The 27438-nt window shown below is 40.8% G+C and overlaps 1 protein-coding gene across 2 annotated transcripts in view; it reads right to left on the bottom strand.

The window, feature by feature from the left end:
• The window catches only part of wwox (WW domain containing oxidoreductase), a 190564-nt gene that overhangs the window by 70596 nt on the left and 92530 nt on the right, over positions 1–27438 (bottom strand). Inside the window, exon 9 of one of the 2 annotated variants that reach the window (XM_078790404.1) lies at positions 12497–12682. The exons of the other annotated variant lie outside the window; for it this stretch is intronic. Within the exon in view, the coding sequence (XP_078646530.1) occupies positions 12530–12682 (153 nt within the window). The 3' untranslated portion in view covers positions 12497–12529. Of the gene's footprint in view, positions 1–12496; positions 12683–27438 lie in introns of those variants that run through there. 2 annotated transcript variants of the gene reach the window in all.

Here is a 27438-nt window from a genome sequence, read left to right as displayed (position 1 = left end):
GCAATCTAACAACTGTATGGCTTTGGGCTCCTTTTGCAAAACTATGAAACACTTACACGCTTCTACGGTGGAAAAGTGACCTTTTGAAGAGTATAGAGAAGAGTAAAATAGGCCATTGGTAGCGTATTGAGTCACATAGTTGACTTTGGTGCAGCTCGACCCTCGCCTGGATAAGTGATACAAAAAACTGAAGGATAGGTTCTTTGTTTCTGGTAAAAACTGTTTGAAAAGGGCCCATTAAAAGTTAAAAACACTATCATATTTTTTGCTGTTGCTTTCCTTTAAGACCTGCTTCAACACCCATGTGAATCTCTTTGGAGCCACCATTGAAAGCAACTTTTGACAAATCAAAACCACGCCATCTGTTTGAATTTTGTGATTTCTGACAAAAAACGTAGGGGGGGGGGTATGTCGTCTTTTTCAGTTTTTTTCAACTTGCTTCTAATGCACTTTTCTGGTCAAAAACACAGTGGAAACCTCACACACACTCAACAGGGGGCACAGGAGCACCCAAAAATGACATAAAATGACGGAGTTTGAATTTTGTGATTTTTGACAAAAATGTTTTTTTTTTCAGTTTTTTTCAAATTGCTTCTAATGCACTTTTCTGGTCAAAAACACAGTGGAAACCTCACATACACTCAACAGGGGCCCCAGAAGCACCCAAAAATGGCATAAAATGCCAGAGTTTGAATTTTGTGATTTCTGACGAAAAACGTAAGGTATCGTTTTTTTCAGTTTTTTTCAACTTTCTTCTAATGCAATTTTCTGGTCAAAAACACAGTGGAAACCTCACACACACTCAACAGGGGCCCCCAAAGCACCCGAAAATGGCATAAAATGCCAGAGTTTGAATTTTGTGATTTTTGACAAAAAACGTAAGGGGGGGGGATAATATCGTTTTTTTCAACTTGCTTCTAATGCACTTTTCTGGTCAAAAACACAGTGGAAACCTCACACACACTCTACAGGGGCCCCAGAAGCACCAAAAAATGGCATAAAATGCCAGAGTTTGAATTTTGTGATTTTGGACAAAAAACGTAAGGGGGGGTATATCGTCTTTTTCAGTTTTTTAATGCACTTTTCTGGTCAAAAACACAGTGGAAACCTTACACACATTCAATGGGGGTCACAGAAGCACTCAAAAATGGCATAAAATGCCAGAATTTGAATTTTGTGATTTTTGACAAAAAACGTAAGGGGGAGATATATCGTTTTTTTCAACTTGCTTCTAATGCACTTTTCTGAACAGACTCTTTTTTTGTTTCAAAGTCTCCAATTTGACGTTGCAACACTTGAAAAACTTTCCTGTCGGCCAATATATGTATTGTGCATTTCCTCCCACTACGGACAGACCACCCCCACCCCCCAACCGACCTCCAGTGCTATATGTTAGCCCCATCTGCACAATTGCACAATCCCTCCGGCAACCAGAAGGAGTTGGCATTTTGTAAGAGAGGAATGGGGGTTGGTGGGGGGCGTCAAGAGCAGACGAGAGGTGCTTAGCCTCGTTTTCACACCCATCCTCTAAGCGCCAGCTATCATTTAAGCCGTCCCACAATGCACCTCCGACGGAGCCCCCGACAGAGGAGTCAGACCCATTAGCCTAGCAAAGAGTGCTAATGGTCACATTCCATTACATCCAATGGTGGTTCTAATGCCCATTTGAAAGAAGTCAAACAAGGGCCGACGCTGCGTCACCACGGCAAACGGGACCACAAAGCAAAGAAGCGACTGCCAGGTCACAGAGGCTGGGCTAGATGAATCTCAAAAATGATTATTTCACTTTACAGGCCATTTACTGTATTCCCAAGAGGATCAATAGCAGCATTTCCTCTTACATCCTTCGTGGATGCAAACTAGAAGCACTACAACTTAGTACTATAAGCTTGGTAAGCCCAGATGCAAAGTGAACAAAGACCAATGTAATTCTATTGGAATCAGATTCCTCTTTAACTGAGCATAGACGTATTGATCAGCGCAAGAACTACACAAGCTTCCAAAACAAGGGAGCTTGAAAGGAGGAGGGAGGAGGAAGTAAATAACATCTCCGGGCTGTAGTCAGTAAGACGTCGTTAATCCAGTGAGGAGGCTCAGCGCTTGTGTTGCTCTTGCTTTATTTTACACCAGCGCTGTACTTTTTAAATACTGACACGCAACTTCGTGTCCCAAACAAGAAGGATATGTCTGTCTGCTGTATTGCACCCCCGCCCACACACACACAAAATTTAAAGAACTGATGCCACTCACAGGCTGCCTGTCGTGGAAGAGTTACTCACCTCATTTGATTTCTATGCAAATAAAGCACGCATATAGTTTCAAACAACAGCGACAGCTGAATTCAATCTAAAACACATTTGGTCAAAAATCAATTCCCCCGTGGTTGTCCGCTCATCCCTACACAAGGCCCACACTACACTCCCTCTCTCCCACAGCACATAACCCTGGACTGCTGATAAATATTCATTTTAGTTCTATTTATTTTAAGGAGGGGGGGGAAAAAGCTGTGATGGGCAAAATAGGAGAACAGACACCCACAAAGGAGGAGACGTTACACATACTGTATGCTTAGAGTAGTAACATGACACGTTAAGAAGACTGGACTCTGTGATACTATGTTACATATAAATGTATGTTAAATGGAAATGTCCGGCAATTGAACGTCATATATGGTATGGATGTTTGACTGCAGGGAGTGTAGATAGCATGGCATCACTGCAGCGCAATACAGTGTAGCAAACCAATACATTTTAAGGATAGTTCGGATTTTTTTTTAACTAAGTTGTGTGTTGTCTCCACACTTTGTGTCCTGAACAGAGTTCTGGTCGGAATTTGGTGCTGAGGAAAATAGTTCCAGCTAGTTGCTGAGGACATTTAAGTAAAGAGTTTGGCTTCTCAAAACAATATGCGTTCAAAAGCGTAATACCAAAATACATCCGAGAAAAAATTCAGACCTCACAAATCGCTCGCTGTTATTTTTGGGAGCCAGAACAACCACTATTCTCCAAACGACACTTTCACAATGTTAATTACCTGACAAATTGTTGCCCTTTTTAAACATGTTAAAGAATATGTATATTTTTTCTGCTCTCAGACAAGTGGCCAACAAACGGGGAGTGGGTGAGATATTTAATGTTGCTTAAGTATGCAGTGTGATTCCACCGCTGATTAAATCAGAGCAAATGAGATCTTCTGTTGGCACATCCAGAGGTGTTTAAAAATGCATCAGACATGCTGTGGAATTAGCGCTCTGTCTGCGTCTTTCACTGGCGTCTTGAAGGAGAGCGAAGGCAAGGCCGGGTCATGCACGTATGGAATGATCAAGTCGTCAAACTAACATGATAATGGAGAAATCCACTGAAAGAAACAAAAGCACAATGACTTATTTTGAATGAAGTGGCTGAATGAAGTGACGAGCGTATTGGAGTGTATTCATTAGCATAGTTATCCACAAGTCCGCTGGGTCCTGTGCTAGGCACTTTTTTTTTTTGCCCTCTCCCTCCACTTCCTTCTGAGCGTTCACGCTCTCCAGAGCGAAGACCTGCATATGTTTTAATTTTGGCGCTCGTAATTGGCCTCAACCACGGTGAACCCTCACCTACTGGGACAAGTCTGTAAACACTGAGTTTACACCTCTGTTGCTCTGTGTTGTTTCTTTCTTTATATGCGCACGGTTGCCGACCCAAAGGACAGAGAAATAAAGCAAAAGGGGGCTCTGACCCTCCATTTCCAGGGATGAACATAGGTATGTACACTACCGCTCTGAGCACTGCCCCCCCCCCACCCTCGCCTCACTCAATGACAGTCTAAATAAATGAATAATTGAGGAGCTTTGGAAAAAAAAAGTGTTTGAAGAGTCCGAGGCTTTCCGAGCTCACCACATTGCATCAGGGGGGCCGTGGAGAGATGGGGTAATGAAGGCGGGCGAGGAAGTTTTTCATAAGAAAATCTGACCGTGTAAGCACTTGTGTAGAGATGTTTAATTTGGAGTTCTTCTTCTTCTTGCAAAGAGGAAAGTTTTCCAAGTCCGGCTGCAAATATGACACAATAACGTCACACTTCAGTGAGCAAACAGGTCGGGCCTCTTTTGTGCCTGGTCTCACAGCAAGCAGAGGGTTAACAGACTGAATACGCTCGGTAAAAAGTAGTCCAAATGTGTAGTGCTTACTCCTGTCATTTGTAACAAAATGATGTCGGCCCGTAGCTTTACATGAGAAAATCCAATTATTGGGATAGTTAAACTGGATGTTGTGGTTAGAAATGGATTTATTGCAGAAAGTAAACAACGAATCAGACCATGTATGCATAAAATTTTGACCTGTGAAGAAGGCTAGTATAGTTTACGAGGGCCCTTTAAGTAGAGATGCTCGACTTTCGTACAGCTATCTGATATATTTTATCCAGCATGGTTACCGATTCAACTGATCCCAATATAAGCAGCAGCTCTTCAACCTACCCCTAATGCCAGGTCACATCTCATGACATGAACGCTTATTTTACTGCAATACAAACACAAAATATTTTGTCAACAAAATAGTCATGAAGAACAACAATGAATCAAGAGTCAAATATACAAGTTCTCCTATTATAAACTAGTTATACAAATAAAAAGACAATTTAAAAATCACTGGCAATTATACAATTTTGGAAGCTGCACATTTCTGTGTGGCACAAACATCCATATAAAAACAAAGTAAAGTGCAGAATATGAAACTATGGCATAATACAATCAGTGAAATTTTAACCTGGGCTCATTCAACACCTTACTCTTGAACATGCAAATTGCATATTGAAGAGGTAAAACCTGGAAATAATTCCAGACAGAATCCTTTAAATCCTTCCCCAGTATTTAATCGCTTCTTTCATATCCCATTTCCTGAAATCCCCATCCAAGTAGTTTCAGAACGCTTCAAGTTATTTTGAATCCAAACAGACAAACAGGAACAGAAACCTAGGCTGACCAGGTACGAGAAATAGGATTGATTTTGCCAATGGAAAAGCATCAATTGAAAGCAGGGCCATGTCAAGTCCAGGAGATGTGTAGTAGAAAAGGGAATAACATAATGGAATGGGTTATGTGGAAAATGTTAACAGGAACAGTGCAAGTACAGTCTATGTTTTGAACTTGGACAATCAAACAACATAAAATATGGACTAAAATATGTAGGAAAATATGCTACAAAGGTCAAATAAAACAGCCATCCACTTTTTACGCAGGTCCAGGTCACAGTAGGAAAAATGAGAAAAATGGTAATGACAACAAAAGCAATGAAAGAAACGGAGGGAAGTACTCCGACTATCAAATGTAGGACCTACGAAACATTTTATTATTGCTAAAGGTCTCCTATTATGCAAAATTGACTTTTTAATGATGTCATAACAGTAATATGTGTCCCTCGAGCCTGTTTATGAGTACCAAACATGTGAACCAACATCATCTCTCTCACTTGTTTGGACAACTTTTGAAAGACTTTTTTCATGACATCTTGAAGGAAAAACTTCTTTCCTCGGACAACCCCCCCCCCTCCCAATCTATATAGTTCCACCACGTGTACATGCACAAAACTTAAGAAAATGTTTTAACAGCAACATGTCTTAAAACAAATAAATGCAGAATGCGTGATATACGCCTTTAATGATTCATGATAGCATAGCTACCGAGAGTGCAGCGCTAGCTAGCTAATTCTGTATGCTAGCTGGTGCACACATAGGCCAGCATAGGCCAGCATAGGCCAGCATAGGCCAGCATAGGCCAGCATAGGCCAGCATAGGCCAGCATAGGCCAGCATAGGCCAGCATAGGCCAGCATAGGCTGTGTTTTTGTGGTAGCTGGTCTATACCAGCACAAAAACACAATTTTTTCCAGTATGGATAGAGCTAGCCGCCGCAAATGCATTTTTTTTTTGGTCTTCTTCAATGCCGTTGAAATCACAATCGCAACATAAAACATTCACTCAATATTTACTTGTTCTGCTCACAATTTCATGGACAATCTTTTGTAACCACTCCAAAATGTAGGAGACAGGTCTTTTCAAGAATGAGGAAGAGTTGGCAGCTCTGTTGGAGATGCGTGTAAACGTACTCCATGAGTCCTGTCGCCTGCTCGTCAAGGTGTGCCGGCATGCATGTGTGCAGACAAGTTCCGAGGTAAATTGACAGCTTTGACAGCTATACCGACCAATGGCCAGATTGTGGCGATAACCCTTGTATGACACCACAAAGCCGTCAGAAAGGCTGCAATTCCCCCCCAGACAAGTCAGTGAGGGTGGGGGTTAGTAATGGTGGCGAGACAACTTCCAGCCATTCTCCACCGTACGCTCTCCTCATTCCACCTCACTAACACATGAATGGGGATCCAATTGATTCTTTTTCACCTCGCTCCATTTTCCCATCCAGCCTGACACAGAGAGAGGATTTTGTGCTCATCTGCCCTTCCTTGTGTACTTCATATCAGGGAGAAGACTTATAGAAAGGGAAGGCAAAAAAAAAAAAGGAAGGGGCGGGGGATCTTTATCAGAAAGCGAATTAACGCTCAAAGTGCTCCATTTGGAAGGTATATCAGGCCAATCCATTAAAAGAGCCTTCAGAAAAGAGCCGGCATGGAGGACACCTTGAGAATGAACAGAAGACCTTGCTGAAACAGCACTCTTGACACACGAGGAGAATGCGTGTGTGCATGTGTATGTGTGTGTGTAGCTCCGTAATCACCTGATAAATAAGCTTGGTTGCCTCAAGAAGACAGATATCAGATAAATAAACTGCCTGTAATTAGTAGTAGGAAAAATACATCCAATAAGGCTAATGAGTAATGTGCAATATAATTGTATAGAACAAGAACTTAATTATGTTTGTCCGAGAGCCAGAAAGTTAGGGGCAGTTGGAAAAAAGAAATTTAAAAAAAGAAAAAAAATATATATATAAAACAAACAACATAAATTAATCCAGAACTGGACCATAACAAACGAGAAAGAAATGGAGTGGAGCAAAACTTCCAAGCAGGACCGTCTGGTGTTGACGTCACTTGATCCTCCCGCCTCCAGAAGTACAGTATTCCTTTCAATGTCATTTTTTATGGCGGACATAACAAGACTAACGTGTGTTTTGGTGTCATTTAGGTTTCACCGTATGCGCCCCACACTAACTAATGTATGGTGATGTCAAGGACTGTCAAAGTGCAAAATATCAATGCTTGACAAAAAGCAACATCAGTGACACAAAAATTGTTTTTGCTGTATTTTTGTTGTACATTTTACCTGTATTATCAAGTATCTCGATAATAAATGCTGATTTCAGGTAAATAAGAACAGCTGATTTATTTATTTACTTTCACTATATCCGTTACATTAACACCCAGTTTTGGACTCTTAGGAAAAACAATCGGACTGCACTTCCGGAATAACAAACAAAAAACAGACTGTGTACATATATTTATACTGTTTATTCTGTATATTTTGTATTTTTCATTCTTTTTTAATAGATGTGTCTGCACCTACTTCACCAAAACAAATTCCTATGTGTATATACATATATATGTATGTATATATATATATATACATACTATATGTATGTGTTTGATCATACCTGGCAATAAACCCTTTTCTGATTCTGATGAAGAAAGGATCTAGTAAATAATTGTTTTTTTTTAATTGGCCAAGAATCCTCAATGGCGGATGTGTACATATCCGCTATATATATACAGTATGTACTGTATAACTGTACTGTACTGTATATATATTGTAAAAGATTTGACACGCAGTTACTTTGTCTTGAAATTTCACTTCAAATTCTTCAGAAAACTCCAAAGGGTAAGTAGGCTTTCTGTATTTTCTATTTTGTTTTATTCTACACTGGTTAGGAATGTTAATAATGTTATTTCAAACACTGAACGACAGTAGTTTTCTGAAGGCTACAGTTTGAGTCCGGAGGAAATTAATTCCCTTTATATTATTTCGTAAGGGATGAAATCAGAATAACTTAGAAGTCAACCAGCATGACGGAAAAGACTGGGTTCGACTTTAGAGAAGGTTCATTAGGTCTGAGAGCAAGCACACACACACACCTGCCTTTGTTCCATTAATCTTGTCCCATGCTCTGTCCTCTGCAGCCTGACACAGGTGAGGGGGGGGGGGGGGGGGGGGGGGGGCTGAGGTCAAAGGCAACAGGAGTGACGCTTTCAAACAGGGTGGGGGGGGGGGGGTGTTCCACAGCAGAGGGACCACCCCCGACTAACCTTATGGCATCAGAAAAAGAAAGGAGGAGTCGTCAATGGAGGGCAGGTGGACTTTAACTGTATGTGCCAACTATTTGTTTTGAAAAGTTAAGACGGAGAAATAAGTCTGCAATCTGTTGTTCGGGCTTTAATGTGGCCAGATGTGTCTTCCTTCCTAGTATACATGCCTAATTCAACTTTATTGGCCCCTTTCCTTAAATCATTTCATTAGTATTCACTGATAAAAACAACAACCATGTAATCATTTCTATTTTCCTACAAAATTATGGCTGCACATTTAGTTTATATGAGAAACTGTGCTCTTTTATCGAAGTGGGTATTTTCGCAAGTGAGCATCCAGTATTTGCAAAATGGAGGTATAGTGTTCCCATCTTTATTTGTGACGATGTCCCATATGTGTTTAACAGCTGGAGTACCACGTGAGTACAGATTTATGTGGATTTTCACTATGCAGACATCAACATATGTGCTCGGAATACAGTATGTATGGAAATCTCTGTTGCGCTACCTTCATTCAGAATAACCTCAACTGTCTACTTTTATATGCTACATTAAAGTGCATTTACAAAGCACTACAGTGTGCAGCATCTTTGCCTCCTCTGACCTCATCTCAACCTGTCGATGGAAGAACAGAGGAGAAGCCCCCAAGGGATGTCCCGTCCTTTGTGCCTGCCTTCCACCTTTTTTCCCCGGGAGAAGAGACCCCGAACAAGCAGCCTCTCTGTCTGGCGCTCCTCCAAAGAACAGAGGCCAAAGTCTTCACCTGGCGCCATTGTGAAGGCCATTTTCATAGATTTCAGAGACTCTTATCAAAAAGGCAAGCAGATGAATACAGAGAACCCTGTGAGAATATCTGCATGATCTGTATTAACCCTTAGATGCATAAGTGGGTCAAAAATGACCCGGTCAGGTTGTTTTCTTGAAAAATCGTTATCATTTTTTATTCCAGGTATTCCTCAAAATACATGTTTTTGATATGCCATTTACACATTTTAAGAAATTTTTGTTTTTGTGTTACTACCCCAACCTTCCATAAGTGGGTCAAAAATGACCTGCATGCATTTTCTATGGAATCCAATAGGAACCATTGATTCTTATCAACTTTGGCTGTCAGGAATAAATTAACTGTAGACCACTCAAACTATATCAGAAGTGTCGCCCCTCAGGAACATTATTTTACACATCTTCATATGATATTGTGTGTGTGTCCTTCATGATAGTATTAGTTAGTTAGTATTAGTTATCAACAAATTAGCCTACTTTATAACTAGCGGACACTAGCTGGCCAACATTGCTAAATGGCAAAAAACACATTGATTCGAATGTGGGTCATTTTTGACCCACTTATGGAAGATTGTAGGGTCTAGTCACTCATGCATGCGCCTACCCCTCCGGGTGGCAACACTACCTATCGATAGTTCCGGGGTGAATTATTTCCCAGTAACCTATCACTACAGCGTAAGTTTATTTTTATTTACTGTAGTACAAAATTTATTGTAGTACAAAAGCATGCTAGATACGCAATCCATGAACTCAAGGAGAAAATTACATGCCATATGAAAGATCCGCCCACTTTTAATGCAGTTCGGCGCAGGATCGGATATATGGATAGTCCGGTTATATCGGTATTTTTTCCGACTCCCGAGAATATCGATATAACGAGACTTTACTGTATATGTTGCCATCTAATATGAAATTGCTGTAAGACCAGTTGAGCCCATCCCTAACTATATACTCTAAGTCAGGGGTCTCAAACTCAATTTACTTGGGGGCCACTGGAGCTAGGGTCTGGGCGAGGCTGGGCCGCATCAGGTTTTCCAAAAAAAAAAAAAACGTATTTATTAAAACCAGAAAAATTAATAAACTTTGCTTTTGTTCCGATTTTCTACAAGAAAAGCTCTGATAAAACATTTGACTGTTCTCAAATATCTTAATTTTTATTTTTCTACACAAAATAAGATGAAAAATAAATAAACAAATCAAGAATAAAGAAAATCAATCAATCAGTAATAAATAAATATAATAATAATAAAACACCAAATAATAAAAACTTAAGAAACCACATGTAGTTGGTGGGTAGACAAATTATTTTTTTCAGATTAAAATTAACAAAGCATTATTAAAGCCCTGTAGACGTGACAAAACACGACTATATTTATTCCCTTTTTATTTACAACATATTGCGCAACTGCAGGGTCTTGAGACACATGCTAACTCGCAAACTAGAGAGCTAGCGACCTAAACGGTAGCCTTCAAGTTATTTCCTTTAAACTTAAATTGCCAAAAACTTACCACTTCCACACGGATAGGGAGGATAACTATTAACAGTTATTTAACCTTTAACATGAACATTAATCAAACGCAATATTTTTTTCTGGGTACATGATACCATACAGCATCCATATCAAACTTGGCGGGCCGCACTAACATTAAACTTTCATATCAAGGCGGGGGCCTCAAACTAGTGTCCTGTGGGCCACATTTGGCCCGCGGGCCGCGTGTTTCAGACCCCTGCTCTAAGTCATTAAGGTCAAATCCTTAATATATGTTCACTTCATAAAAACAAACTAACATATAAAAAGCTAAAAATCATCTCTGACCCCGTCCCACCTTTTGCAAAGAAACACACACCCGTTTTAAAGTGTGTGATATGCGAGGCGTGTTGATCCTGTTTATAACAAAGTTTCCCGGTGTAAGCTGTTGGTCTCCCCTGGCGTTGGTCTCAGCCCTTCATCTCTAATGCATGAGCCAACCAGGGAGACCACAGCGAGGGCTAGAGCGGATGTACGGAGAGGCTAACTCCGGCATGGCAGTACAACACTTTCATATTCTAATAAGGCCAACATGAAAATTGCATTTTGAAAACTGTCTCTATCAAAGCACATATACACGCACACATACACACACATAAACACTGTATTTTGGCTTTCTCCAAAAACTTGGGTCTACACACACGGAAAGCTCAGAGGGATTACAGTCTGCTGACAACAGCAGTTGATTACGTACACAGACGGACATGAAACACCAAAAACATCTTTAAGGATCTTCTGTTGGAGGAACTTCTAACTTGCACTGACATGTGAGGAAAACTCTCTACTGGACACTGGACAACTGGGACAGGAAGTGTGCATGTTAATGGACACAGTTATGGTTATACTGTGTGTGTATGTGAATGGACAGCCTCATGTTTACATGACTATATATTTGTTTAGGTGAATGGCCAGGTTGATATGTATACCATGTGTGGATGTGAATGAAGACACAGACGGTTATACACTGGGTATATGAATACACAGGCTCATGTGTATGAGCTTCAGGTTGTGCAGGGCCTATTTTTTGAGATGATAACAAAAACACAACACTTTCTACTACTGAGTCCTCTTTTTAATTTTTTTTTTGGTCATTTGTGGAGGTTTAAGGTTTTTCTGAGCTATGGTCTTAAACTTTTGTGGAACTGATGAACAACCAATTTTACTTGAATGCTTTTTTTAATTGCTTACGCAAACTGTTTTTGTCTAAGTCACATTTCTTCTTGGGCTGCACGGTGACCAAGTGGTCATAAAATGATAAAATATGGGTGGATCTGGCAGGACACCTCATATGTTACAGTGGCTGCACAAAAAAATGAATTAGCGTTTAGCAAACCTCAAAAATGTCAATATAATAATAATATAGTAAATTAAAACATATGTTCAATCATTCATTCATTTTCCATGTTGCTTTATTTTGAAATAAATGCATACAATTGAAGATTCATTGGCAACATGGCGGTCGAGTGGTTAGCACGCAGGCCCCACAGCTAGAAGACCTGAGTTCAATTTCACTCTCGGCCATCTCTGTGTGGAGTTTGCATGTTCTCCCCGTGCATGCGTGGGTTTTCTCCGGGTACTCCGGTTTCCTCCCACATTCCAAAAACATGCTAGGTTAATTGGCCACTCCAAATTGTCCATAGGTATGAATGTGAGTGTGAATGGTTGTTTGTCTATATGTGCCCTGTGATTGGCTGGCGACCAGTCCAGTGTGTACCCCGCCTTTGAATTATACTATACTTCTTATTTCTCTTTGGTCTTTTCCCTTCAGGGGTCGCCACAGCAAATCAATCTCCTCCATCCAACCCTGTCTTCTGCATCTGTCTCTCTCACACCAACTACCCTCATGTCCTCCTTCATTACATCCATAAACCTCCTCTTTGGTCTTCCTCTATGCCTCCTACCTAGCAGTCCCAAAACGCTGCATCCTTCTACCGATATATTCACTATCTCTCCTCTGGACATGTCTCAACCATCTCAGTCTGGCCTCTCAGACTTTATCTCCAAGGCCTCTAACATGTAATGGCCCTCTGATGTACTCGTTCCTGATCCTATCCATCCTGGTCACTCCCAACGAGAACCTCAGCATCCTCATCTCTGCAACCTCCAGTTCTGCTTCCTGTCTTTTCCTCAGTGGCACTGCCTCTAGACCAAACAACATCGCTGGTCTCATCACAGTTTTGTATACCTTTCCTTTCATTTTGGCTGAAACTCACACATCACGCCTGACACTTTTCTGCACTTCCATCCTGCCTGCACATGCAGTATACTATACTATTATACTATACTTGAATGGACAGCCTGATGTCTACGTTATGTGTTTAAGTGAAAAGACTGGCTGATGTTTATTTTTATGTGTATGTGAATGGTCAGGGTGACGTTTCTTTTTCCTCGCGGTACCGCCTTCCATTAACGAAGAACGTGAGGCATATTAGTGTCAAGTATTGGTGGTGCGTCAGTACCAAAGCGCAAACATAGGCAACGACTACCGGTCCCACACTGGGGACTCATCTATAAAGCTTGCATACACACAAAATGGGGTGGCAAAGTTGTGTATGCCGTTTTCCAAGCCAAGTATGGTACCTATAACAACACAACTTGACATGAGAATGTGTGCAGCACTAAGTCATCTTTGTAGTTACGCAACATTTTACGTGTTAATGCATGTAAACAGGTTATTCCAAATAGAATATAGAGTGTGGTTGAGAGTAGACAGACCTGGTTGTTGTATGTATACAAACAAACACATATTTCCATTTATTGTGTACGTCATTGAACAAAAGGTTAAGTACATTATGTGAATGTAAAGAAATGAATATACATACACACTGTATATGTATGTGAATGGATGGACTGATTCTCACATTATGTGCAATTGTGAATGGCCGAACTCATGAATGAAAGTGTGAGAAAGCAGAGGTCTAAGAGCGGAAAAGCAAATGTAGTCTCGTATCATTTCTAAGTTCTTGACTAGCCAATTAATTTAAGTACGCCGTTACCTTTGTGTCCTTTCTCAAGTGTTAACATCCCGTTCCTCCTTCTCTGTCTGCTTGCATGTGATGGTGTCTCAGTGACGGCTAGTAATGCTGGCCTGTATGCATTGATTATATGACATCCTCCATTCAGGTGTGCCATTAAAGCTCCCCCCCATTCTTCCTTTCTGCCCTGCCAGAGGAATAATGTCCAATAATAAGAGGAGCCGATGACTGCAGCCCAGCAGGATGAGATGAAGAGGTGCTCAGCACAGGAACAAGGAGGAAAAATAGGTAATTGCATTTAAATGACATGAAGGACGCCTTGACTACCTTCTTGTTTGGTGGACACTCCTCTTTGCAAATCTGCACCCGGGCAGAATCAACCCATCCAACCTTGAGCAGCTCCCTCACTAGTCATCAAGCGTACTTGTTCCTTCTACATCTCATAGATGATTTAACACCCAGCAGGACAATATGGCCAGGATTAGTAATGAGAGTGTCTTTGTATGGCAAAACATGTAGCAAAAAAAAAAATGCAGAAAGCCAGTGTAGCCACCAAAATCAGGTCATGTGATAACAGCTCCATCATCTTTAAGCCTCTCACCCACCGTGTGCCTGCTGCCATCTACCATCACCATCTTTGCCTTCTCTTTCTATCATTCTGGTGGGCTCAGGAAACATAATAGAGCTCAGAGCGCCTTTGTTTACATAAACCACAATACCTTCTCAGCCTGGAGTGGTGGAGGGGGGGGGGGGGAAGACACAAGCATCGTGTTTTTGTTTGCATTTGATTCCAAAAACATCAAATTGAATCAATCTTTTAATACGCCGCCTTGTATAAACACGGCGAAGGAACTGCTTGAATAAATATCAAGAATAAAAATGGATTTCTCGTCGTCAACTATTATCTGTGAGGTTTATTTATGAATACCCGGCTGATGCGAAAACAGGCAAGACACAAATAAATAAAAAAAATAGCAATAATGTGTTTAGCCTTTTTTTCCATTTTCTTCATTTTAAGTGAAAGAATAAATATTTGGATTTACATCACATTTACATTTTTATCAAAATCAACTCAGAGCACCGCTAAACCCGCATAGTTCCGTCAGCGGTTGCCAAGGTGATGGTTGGAAATAACATCTTTAACATGAAAGTCATTAAACATAACATGAGGGCTATCAGATGATGCTGTCTTGTGATTCGCTCAGTGTGTGATTGATAAACACGACCACTTTAATGCAAATGGACTGTTTTAACATACCGTTGACAATAATAATAAGAACAACAATAATATGGATGATTATAATGACGCACCTGACTGATGTTTGTTTGATGTGTACGTATGTAACTGCTAGATGTGAATGGAAAAATTACAACATGAATCGGGGAAAAAAAATGCGCGTATGTGAATTGACAGGCAAGTATTAGTTGTGTGTGAACGTGTCTCAATCAGTGTGTTCTTGATAAACACAGCACCTTACTGACTTACTGATTCCACTATAATGCAAACAGCTTGGATTTGTACAGAGGTGCACTGAGAACCTGAGAAGATCCAACATGACTTTCTACAGTCAGTGCACGCTCCTCTATGTGTGTGTGTGTGTGTGTGTGTGCGTGTGTGTTTGTGACAGGTTTATAGGAGTCATTTATCCTGTTCAGCGGGCTAGTGTAGTGCCGAATGGTGGCCTGAGTACCAGGCGTAGCTTATTGTTGTGTAGCCTTTATGGGCTACATTAAGTACAGCTGAGTGAGGGGAGGAGGAAACATACAGTACAATACCCTCAGCTCACACATGTCATACACACTGAGATTAACTACTGGCCCTTACTCTGTACATGTACTCAGAGCAAGACCCCAGCACACAGCAAGACAATAGTCCATGTACCACTATGTGGGAATGTATCACCATTTTTTAAGCAAAAGTACAGTATGTGGTGAATGTACCTTAATGTCATATATTAATGAGAACAGCAGCTAGACTTAGCCACGACAATCCTGAAGCACCTGCTTTGGTGATAAAATATGGGTGGATCTGGCAGGACACCTCATATGTTACAGTGGCTGCACAAAAAAGGCATACCAGATGAAATAGCGTTTAGCGAAGCTCAAAAATGTCTAAATAATAATTCATTCATTCATTCATTTTCTACCGCTTACCCTCACACGGGGGGTGCTGGAGCCTATCCCAGCTGTCTTCGGACAAGAGGCGGGGTACACCCTGGACTGGTCGCCAGCCAATCACAGGGCACATATACTACGTAGACAGAAAAAACCCATGCATGCACGGGGAGCAATATAATAATAATATAGTAAATTAAAAAAATGTATGTTCAATCATTCATTAATTTTCCATGTTGCTTTATTTTGAAATAAATGCATACAATTGAAGATTCATTGGCGACACGGTGGTCTAGTGGTTAGCGCGCACACCTCACAGCTAGGAGACCAGGGTTCAATTCCACCCTCGATCATCTCTGTGTGGAGTTTGCATGTTCTCCCCGTGTATGCATGGGTTTTCTCCGGGTACTCCGGTTTCCTCCCACATTCCAAAAACATGCTAGGTTAATTGGTGACTCCAAATTGTCCATAGGTATGAATGTGAGTGTGAATGGTTGTTTGTCTATATGTGCCCTGTGATTGGCTGGCGACCAGTCTAGGGTGTACCCCGCCTCTCGCCCAAAGACAGCTGGGATAGCCTCCAGCACCCCCGCGACCCTCGTGAGGAAAAAGCTGTAGAAAATGAATGAATGAAGATTCATTTAATAATAACAATACTATTATAACAATAATAATATTGTATAATAACAATTGTAATTATATTATATTTATTTACACTGATTGAACAATTGTGATCATTATTATGAAAAGGGTTTAGATTGACTTTCTATTAATATAGCAATTACTATTATTAGTAATTAGGTACGCAAGCTAAAATATCATGCTAATAAATATATAAAATAATCAGAACAATATAAATTCCCACAATAATAATAATACATTATAGCACTATACATCCAAAAATACCCAATTTTTTAAAATAATTATTGCACAAATTAATTTTTTTTTTAAATGACCATATCAGCACCCTTATCCAGATATATACAAATGAGTTGATCCAAAATGCATGCATTACCCGTGGAGTCAAATTAAGTGTTACAAATCCTCCAAACTAACAGTTAAACTGCAATGAACACATCATCTCTGTGTGACAGCTAGTGTAATTGCACTTTATATGTGTTGGGAGGAATTACACACCGTTATTACCAACAGCGGCTTTAATTACAGTTGACAAGTTCAGTTGAAAATAAGGCCCAGAGGTAAAACACGCTGGCGCAAACAGGTCCAACAGTCAGGCTGTTTGAGAGTTTTATTCTCCCACTTACCCACTTGTAACCCCCTCTCTTCCTTCCACAACACACACACACACGCAAGTCTTTCTTTTTTGAAAGCTTCACAAGCGTCGCCTCTTCAAGTGTGTTTCCATGGTGTAAAAATAGAGGCCATTATATTGCCTAATGCCTACCTGCCACCCCCTCCAAGCTCCCCCCTGTACACAAAGGCTTTTACATGATGAGGTGGCTGACATGTTCCGCACACACCATCCATTACCATATGTACACTGGATGAGGCTCAGCCCCACGTAACTTATACTAATGCATGTTTTGGTATGCCCTATGGGGGCGGCAGACTGGCGTGCACACGCACACACACACACACACACACATGCAAACTGTCTCCCATACAAACATAATGGTAAGATGCCACTTGTAATAACAGCATGATGCTTTTAAAGTAAATAAAAACCTTATAGGTGTGGCTGGTTCGGTGTGTGCGCACTTGTGTGTGTATGTGAGACCAAAGAATTGTGAAGTGGGAGGGGGGGGGGGGCAATCCTCCTCACAGCACATGGGGCAGTGGTTCCTCTCTAATTGCCCCTCTAGGTGCCTGCAAGCTGGCGAGCCGAAGTGAGGGTAAACACACATCTAGAGATGATTAATAGCTGGGGGTCAGGGTGCTGCACAAACAGCCACAGAGGCTGAGACCTCACTCCAGCACACCTTGGCCATCCAAATCAACAAATACACAATGTGCACACACACACGATCAGGGAAATCCATAATCTGACGGAATGTCGCATGGAACGACTCCTTCCACAGATCTCTCCATCTATTGCTTAAAAGGTGGCGAGAACCAAAGCAGCAGCAGAGCGGTCAAGGGTGAAAGGTAAAGTTGAAGGGTGAGGGTCAGTGCGTCGCATCAGGGTCACAAGGAGTCCTTAACAAGCCATGATCAATACGTGAATATGTGAAGAAAAAAAAAACACATCTTCTCTTTCCTCATTCAGATCTTTGGTGGTCTGGCAATGCTTTAATAGACGGTGAGGAGATGCACATTCTCCTACCTGCCTACTTTGTCTTCCCTGCTCCCTTGACAAAATGACACCTCCTTACAGTGGCTATCTCTGGCTCCAATCTGCACACATACAAGCACAGATACACCCCCAGCTGAAAGGAATCAGGCTGGGCGGCCCTTCATTTTTCATGCAAACGGTAATTTAGTGAGACTGCCTATTGATTGAGCGCCGCTTGTCTCCCAAACAATGCCACTTCAATCAGCGACCGTGGGGGGTGGGGTGGGGGGGTGGGGGGTTGTACAGGGAGTGCGGTGAGGAGGTATAGGAGGTAAGGAGGAAGAGCTGCCGATAGCTGCAGTGACTGATTTAAGAGATGGATAAAAAGCAGATACATCCCCCCCGCCCCTCTACTGATTAATGACAGTGGCCAGAGCAGCCCTGGACTATGCATCATGATTTAACCACCAGACCCTCATCTAAAGATTAGTGCAGACACACACACACACACACACATATACAGTGCATTGCACCAATCAGACGCCAGACAGGTGTGAAGGAGGAGCATCTGTGTGAGTGAGTATTTTAGTTAACTTTTTTAACGCCTTCACCCAGAAATAGTTTTATGTGGACAGAAGAGAAGCATGGGAATTTAAGAACAGACAAAATGTGTGGAGTCTTTTGGTTTGGTTAATTACACAATGTTTTGAAAGCGGCAAATTGCACACAAAGCTACACTTTTCTGTCAAGGCACCAGCAGCGTCATGGTGCCAGCATCATGACGCCGCCGTAAGCAACACAGACTGGCTCTTCCTTCAATCCTGATCAGGGTGAATTCAAAAACCATACAGCAAAAATGTACTTTTTACACTAGTTATCAAGATGAACATATATGCCTGTGTAATACTTGCTTTTATAGTCAGTATAGTTACTCCAGACCCCATTCACTGTGCAATATCTGATCAACCTCCATGTGCAATATTAAGGGCTTTAAATGCAATATACTAAGTTCTATGTGAAGTATTTCCATAATGCCTCATATAAACGAGCTAGCAAGATCTCAGTGGAAAGACTGGTCATATATCTCATCTCGTTTCATATTATCTACATATTGTATTGTATATAACTCTGGGAAAAACTGTTGATTTTGTCAATACTTGGGTTGTTTATATTGTTTATTTTTCTACATTGTGTATTTTGTACTGCTTAACTGATTCTGTACTCTTGCTGCTGTGCAATACAAATGTCCCCACTGAGGGACGAATAAAGGCATATCTTAATCTTAATCTTATGTCATGTTCCGGGCGCTCTTAATTTGGTGTGCTGCACTTCCTGCTGAGGGGACGTTGTGTCCGCTTTACCCCAAGTGTAATTGTGCACGGCTGGTGGCAATTACAATTAGTGGGGTTTAAAAGCCCAGCATCGCCGCAGGGATGGCGCTGGTTCATTACGACTGACTGATGTGTCCTCACCTGTGCTGTCACCTGAACTAAGTTTCATGCCTGCTGCCTCTGCCTGATTGTCTTGTTGTCACAGAGCTTTGTTGCTTCTGCCCGTACTTAATAAAATAACTTTTACGTGCACCCTGCCGTCTGTGTATCTGCATACTAATCGACAGCTTCTCAGCTCATGACATTTTGTTTAATTAAGATGTCTACAATGGAAAATACTCATTTGTTTTAGTGTCGGTTTCCTATGAAAACTCAAATGAATGAATGACACACAGATTTTGTAGTTATACTTGAATGAGAGTGAATAATGCTACTGGAGGCTAATTAGGTCTCATGATGGCCACAGTTTGACTCCGAAACAAATTAATTCATTTTACATTCCGGTTGCACTGTACAGAAGAGTCTGGAGAAAGAGTAGTAAAAAAACATGATTTGGGATGTATTCCAATATCAATTTGTTTGCTCTTTTAAGACACCTTAACAAAAAGTTTTGTGAATAGTTTTAATTCAATATTTTTCTGTTTTGACATGCCCTCTTTTTTTCCCGCACAAGCCAAACACAAAAAAGGGGGGGTCTAAAGGCGGACAAGACGCTCCGGTTGGGTGCAGGAGGCCAACAAATACACACTCCCAGGTCCATTAGCTGTGCTGGAAGCTGCAGAGGAGGATCACAGCCCCTCCCCGCGGCTGCTAAAATATTCATCAGACTCCCTGAGAGCATGTCTGCTAATAGTTATACATGGGGCAGGAGAAAGGAGGGAGCAAGGCAAAGGGGAGGAGAAATTGGGAAGATGAGCGATGCTCCCTGTGTGCATGTCAGCTAATAGTCAAACATGAAGCGCTCCAGGAGGGAAGGGTCGAAGAGTGGGGATGGGTATCAAAACTCCGTCCCAAAATGGCACCGGTGCCAACAAAAACAATAGTCACATCCAAAAATCGCTACTCTCTGTAACATTAATAGTTATTAAATTAAAGGTCATAGGAAGTGAAATAAATTTCAAGATAATAAACTGCCTTGGTTTTCGGATGTTTTGGTTTTCATTGAGCCTTTTGGAGAGAAAAAAAAGGAGTTACCGCTGATGTCATATTACTATGCTTTTCACCTTAAATGTTACAAAGCTAAAATAATGCATAAGGCTAAAAACAACCAATTACCTAAAAATGTCATCCAATACTTCTCCACAAGAGAGGAGAAATATGATCTCAGGGAAGAACTACATTTGAAACACTTCTATGCTAGGACTACGTTAAAAAGCCATAGCATTTCAGTATGTGGAATCAAACTATGGAATGGATTGAGTAAGGACCTCAAACAATGCACAACGATGAGCCAATTCAAGAAACAATAAAAGCAGTTGATGTTTGCTAAATACAAGGATGAAGAGTCTTGAACCAGTCATGATGTGCTATATATATCACTATATTGACAGTTACTATGGTAACCATTATGTCATTGTATGGTCATATCACCTCGTACTTCGGTACGAGGTGCATTGTTAAAAAAAAAAACCTTAATTAAACTGTATTATGGAAAGCAGGAAGTGAACAAATGTAACAGTTACTGATTGTAAAAGATTGTAAAAGTTCCAGATGGAGGGGTAGGGTTTAATAAGATTTGCTTCTTCCTACTCCTTTTTGACATGTGGAACTGTGAACTGATTATGGGATGCACTCAATTGTAATCTGATGCATGTTCAAATGAAATAAAATCATTACCATTACAAAATTAAGTTAAAAAAAACATTTTGGGGGGACAAAATTTGTATATTAAGCACCGGGTCACCGTTTCAAATGTACAGATTGGCACCAGTATCAGACAAAATGTAAATGATACTCAACCCTAGCAAAGAGAGAAAGTGGAATTGTTGAGGATGGAAAGACACGGAGGGAGAGACAAGAGGGATAAAGATAGAGAGGCAGTGATACCTCGTTTTTTAACTCACCCCGTCTCAGCTTGCATTCAGATTGATTAAAAGCCACTCTTGTAATTGTCATATCTTGTGCGGACCATCTGTGTGTGTGTGTGTGTGTGTGTGTGTGTGTGTGTGTGTATGCATGTGTTTGTGTTGTCACTTCAATGGCCACAAGACATGACTACATCAATCATGGAAATATCATTAATGTACTTTTGTATTTGTGCAAAACACAAGCTCAGGTATAGCACCAATCTATCTTTGCATCTTACTGAGATGGAAGGAGACAAAAAAAAAACACACACACACACACTCGCACGCAAACAGATATTCTTTTCTCCAGTCATTAAAATGAGGAACGGCCGCTGGTATAGGAGCTGTTGAAATACCATTAAGAAATGGAGACAAATGTAGTGGTTCCCAGTCTGCTATTGCAACCTGACTCCACTAAATCAGACACTGACGAATATTACCGGGATAAAGCCGTGTGAACATACACGCATGGATACACACACAAACAATCCAACCACCATGGTGAGGTACCTTTCCACATGCAGAAAGGGGGGGGCCCTTTGGTGGATTAATGAGTAATTATCCTAATTAAATGTTTCCTGTTCACGCAGCCTGATATATGGCTGATTATTACCTTCAAGAGATGATTAAATGATATCGGTAACAGTGCAGGCTAATATCATCTCAAACAATTAATGAGAGTTTGTACGGAGGAGTCAAGTGAAAATGAGGCACCAATTTAAGATTGAATTAGCTTTGATTTAATCAGTTCTGGGCTAATTGCAAGCACCGGTCAAAAAGTTCCTAGTATGCACATATATACAAGAAAAAAAGATTCATTCATTCATTTTCTACCGCTTATCCTCACGAGGGCCACAGGGGGTGCTGGAGCCTATCCCAGCTGTTTTCGGGCAAGAGGCGTGGAAGAAAAAAAAGATAATAGAGATAATCAGCATGGCACTACATAACATAAATGGATGAGTTCTCCCAGCCAATCGATACAAAAAAGTTATGCTAATAATAAAACACTAATCTACTGATCTATAATTACTATAAATATATTGATAAGGATTAAACATTTTGTAAAAAGTTCTTAACTTAAGAAAGGCTTTTAATTAAATTTCCCTTAAAGGGATTATTGATTCATCCATCCATTTTCTACCGCTTATCCTCACAAGGGTCGCAGGCATGCTGGAGCCTATCCCAGCTGGGCAAGAGGGAGGGGTACAGCCTGGACTGGTCGCCAGCCAATCACAGGGCACATATAGACAAACAACCATTCACACTCACATTCATACCTATGGACAATTTGGAGTGGCCAATTAACCTAGCATGTTTTTGGAATGTGGGAGGAAACCGGAGTACCCGGAAAAAAACCCACGCATGCACAGGGAGAACATGCAAACTCCACACAGAGATGCCAGAATGGGGGAATCGAGCTTGCGTCTCTTACCTTTGTGGCCTGCGCGCTAACTACTCGTACACCGTGCAGCCATTTAAAGAGATTATAATTAGTAAAATGAATAAATAAATACCATGTAATTGTAAATTATAATAGACAAAATGTTTTTTGAGTAATCCAAAAAGTATGACAGTATTGTACTAATTAGTGTGCATCATATTTTATTTGAAATTAGACTATATTCATGCATGGCGCCCGCTCAGTTTCAGGCAGTTGATTTTCCACTTAGAAACGGTGTAGCAAATACCATGCGGCATTGAACGCATCCGTCAGTATGAGCCAACCTCATGAACAACAGCGACATAGACAAATTTTATCCAGGGGGAGACTGAGGGCACTGAAGTGCAATACGACATAAAACATCCTGACCATGTTTTTTTTTGTCTTTACTGGAAATGATGAATATGAGCATCTGGAAATGGTTTCTATCGACAAGGTATTTTTGGAACCCGGATGAGCAGGTAGCGGAAGCAGTGCCCAATAGTATCTGCTTTTCCCAGTGGAAATAGCAAGTATCAAACTTAATAGAGCTGGTAGTTAATCCAAAATAAGCAATTAACTGACCACCAAATGCCTAAAATGATATGATGCTGCGTTCAACAGCCCCCGTCAAGACAGTTGGCTCTTTACTATTGATTGATTTCAACAGTACTCAGTAGCACCTGCTTTTGCAGGTACCAAAGTAAGAAAAGTGTTTAATGCAAAAGAAGCACATTAACCCACCACTTGATGCCTAAAAACGACATGAGTAACTACATGAAACAGTTCTCATGAAGACAGGTCTACTCTTTACGACTGGTTGATTGCATTACTTAGCCTAATGTAAACCAATCAACGAGGCTAACCTTCTAAGCAGAGTCGATGCGCATTTAAAAGTGCATTGATTAACAGTTGTGATTATTGATCATGCCATGCAGGCCGCAGACACAACCGACAGATTTGATGGGGCACGGTCCCGGTCCACAGCAAGATAAATCTGAAATACTCTCCATATACATTTTCACCACTCAATCAGGCGCTAAACTTGAAAAGATTATTTAGAGGATCAACTTATTATCAGCATATTCCCTTAGCGTCTTTTAATATTTGGCCTTAAAGCCAATCCCCCACTTCCAGCACTCGGGTTGGCCGTGCATGTGAAGGAGATAGTAAGCAGTAATATTCAATTATTGTATGCATGCCGTTCCCATCCCGCCCTAAATTGATTTCTTTCAGAACGGGAGGCATCGCTCAGCACTGACACACAGCCATGTTTCCCCCATCTAGCACATCCCACGCAAATTACTCCCCCATCTGCTCTCCCTCATTGCGCGTCCCCCACCACCACCGCCCCTCCCGCCACAGTTATCGGTGGCCGCCGTTGGCCCGGCTCCCGTGCACCGACGTTTAATCTGTCTTTAATCTCTTTACATTGTAATGGGAAATGGTTTCGTGTTTTACTATTAGATTGGAGCCAGCGGCCCGCCCCTCACCACCGCTGGAATTTGGTGTTTAGGAGTGGAAGGTGTTTTTTTTTTTTTTTTAATGCCCTTTGCTGGAATTATCTTACAAGGGACTCCTATCAACACTTTAAGCAGACTGTCTGAACTGGGAGTGGCCTCATAGGAACTCAGGGAGGATTTGTTAGGGAGTCAAATGCAGAAAAAAAAAAGATAAAGAAAGAATGGAACTTCTACAGTTGAACGTCTGGCGGCAAACACAGTTGGGGATTTGACCACTTTTGGGCAACAATGCAGCTCCAAAGTCACACAAAAAGTCAGCGCTCCAACCTTTGTCATGCATAACATCAGCTGTTCAGAACGCATCATGATGAACTTGTGCATTGTTTTTTATAACGTCTATTACTTAACTGATTTACTTTTGCATTACATATTTTGGCTCTAATTTTGTTGCACAGTGCAAGGTAGCACGGGGGGGTTGAGCGTGGCAGAGCCGATGCAGTAGTAATTTGGTCCAGCGCACCACCGTGCACAGCTAATTTGGTAATTTAGTGAATAGACTGCGCCGAGATGGGTGTGGTGGCGCACCAAAGGTGCACTGAAAAGCTTAAAGCTCGCCAATACGGATCTGGTCTGTTCTTGGTGCAGGCGAAGCGCACCCTGCGCAGTGGTAAATTGGATGACAGGCGCACAGGGTATACACGTCACCAAAACCTCACAGGTAGGTTTTTCAGAGTGTCGGCAACATTTCAATGCAACCAGCAACCACTATTCTCTTTTCCACTTGCACAGGTAGGAGGGACGAAAGCGTTGGTGCGCGCCACTGCGCCGCTCACAAAAATTGCAAAGTGCACTGGCCCCAGCCCGTTGGTGTACAAAATTAGAGCCCAATATGTCAACGTACGATGCTTTACTATTGTTTGTTCATTTCGTCTTTTTTTTCTGATTATGGCATCGCCACAGTGGATCTTTTTAATCCGCATCGTGATTTGGCTTGAGCCCTTTATATTCCGAATGTCCTTCCTGACAAATACTGATGATGCATAGACTTAGCTTATTTAAATCTTGTACAATCATCAATGAATGTTGCTTTCAACTTAAAAAAAACACTTTTCAAATGTTGACGTAGTGATTTGATGGTCATATATTTTAATAAACAGTGACCCACTTCTTTTTACACTTGCAGGTCATCACCTCGTTACACAATCACCATTACCGTTGAGGCATTTTTACTGTTTTCCTGTTATACAATTTACTGCAATTAACTTATTTTTTACACTTTTATGATAATTAAAGCGGTTCAATATGTATTTCACTTTGTGAGGCAGTGTTTTATTGATTTAACATTTTAATATCTATCTAAAAATAAATTCCTCAGCTGTAATATGTTGATATAAATGCTATTTTTATATTTTAAATTGACTAACTTTATTGACTTCAGAACATTTGCAACCCTTCATCCTTATCTCGGATATTTTTTGTTAAGTTTTTTTGAGGTTTGCTTTCTGTTTCACCACTAACAAGGGCCAACTTATTTTTACACTTTCATCCATTAAGGTTGTTAAAATGTTACTTTAATGTGTTGAGCTTGAGTTTGTTTTTTTACATGAACAGATCTTAACCTCTTTCCACGTATAACAGCTAAAATGCCCGTATCATGACATCTTTGTCTTATATTTACCTATTTTAAGTATTTTGTAACTTACTGTTGCAGTAAGGATAATGACAGTGACAGTTCGACCCTGGAACAGATTATGTCCAATGCCTCAGTATGTGCATACAATAAATATGGCTGTCAGGTTACACCATCTTCATAAAAACCCTTAAAGTTGTCAGAGTAATAAAGCTGCACAGAGAGCGAGCAGGACGCAATCAATACCTCATATCGCAGGGATTATTGTTTGTTCGGACCAACTGTGTAGATTTCAAACATCTTGCCTCTATAGTGATGTAAAGCAAGAATTGATCTTCCTATAAAAGCGCTGCTTTTTCATGTTTATGATTTTTTTTTCCTACCCCTGCATCCTATTACACATTGAATGGAGTTACAATTGTTGATGCTTGAAAGCAACAGTGGTGTTTGGAAACATGGCACAGACACACATAAGCATGCATGGACACACACAAGCACAAGCTCCCCCTCTCTCCTATTCTAATTAAAGGGACCTCTCTGCCCTGGGCGTGCGTGTGATATTGACACTTAGCTCCGTATAATAAACTTTATTGGCAAGCCCTGCCTGATTACAGCCCTAAAGTAGAATAACAAGGAATATGAGAGGAGGGGATGTGGATTATGTACTAAACACACATTAGACAAAATATCTAGTTTATTTGTGACATAATGGCATCTAGACAAAGCAATGAGAAAATAAAAAATGATGACACCAGTGAAATACAGTGAAGGTGGAAAACTAGAGCGGGAGATATATACGTATATACTGTATGTGTGTGTGTGTATGTATAAATATATATATATATATATATATATATATATATATATATATATATGGAGGAAGGGAAAGAGGGATAGATTTCCCGTCATTAATGATCTATGGAAAATCTTCTGTCTATTTTCAGATATACTGTTAATGGCGGCTCCCTGCATTTAAAATCGTTGCTGTCCTGAACTCTGCTATCGGCTTCTGCTTCATCTAATATTCATCTGCTTTGTGAGGTCAGTGGCAAGAGGTGCAATGCAAGTGTCATGTAGAGCAAAAGGGAGCAAAAAAAAAAGAGCTGAGGTACTCTTAAAAGTCACTAGGCTGTGTTCGGTAAAATATTTTAAAAAGATATTTAGTGTGATTCACTTTCTGTTCACACTAATTTTGGCATGGGACCGAAGGCTGCACAGTAAAGAACATTACAGTTGGTCCTTGGTTTTGCCGTTTTATGCCATTAATTATTAATACTGTCCAAAAACAAAAAGAGAACTTGATATCTACAAGTGTAAAGGTGACTATAGGGGTGTTATTTCATGTCTACAGGACTCTTTCATGATCATAACAGTATTTTAAAAGGTTTTCTATGCACTTGCTACAAATACATTAACAGCAATAAAACCCAATTAACAGCAATAAACAAGAGACAACCGTAAATAACCACAATGTATCTCACTGGACAATTGTGATGGATGCTGCATGTGTACTATCCATTTTCTGTACCGCTTATCCTCACGAGGGTCACGTATGCTGGAGCATCTCAGCTGTCTTCGGGCGAGAGGCAGGGTACGCCCTGGACTGGTCGCCAGCCAATCACAGTTGCTCAACAAAACAATCAGGATACAGTATTAAGGTTGA

Source organism: Doryrhamphus excisus, linkage group LG1 (genome assembly GCF_037039965.1).
Source record: "Doryrhamphus excisus strain RoL-2023G ecotype Guam linkage group LG1, RoL_Dexc_Guam_v1.1, whole genome shotgun sequence".
Classification (NCBI taxonomy): Eukaryota; Metazoa; Chordata; class Actinopteri; order Syngnathiformes; family Syngnathidae; genus Doryrhamphus; species Doryrhamphus excisus.
Note: the sequence above shows the minus strand (reverse complement) of the source record. Positions and strands in the feature narration are given on the sequence as shown.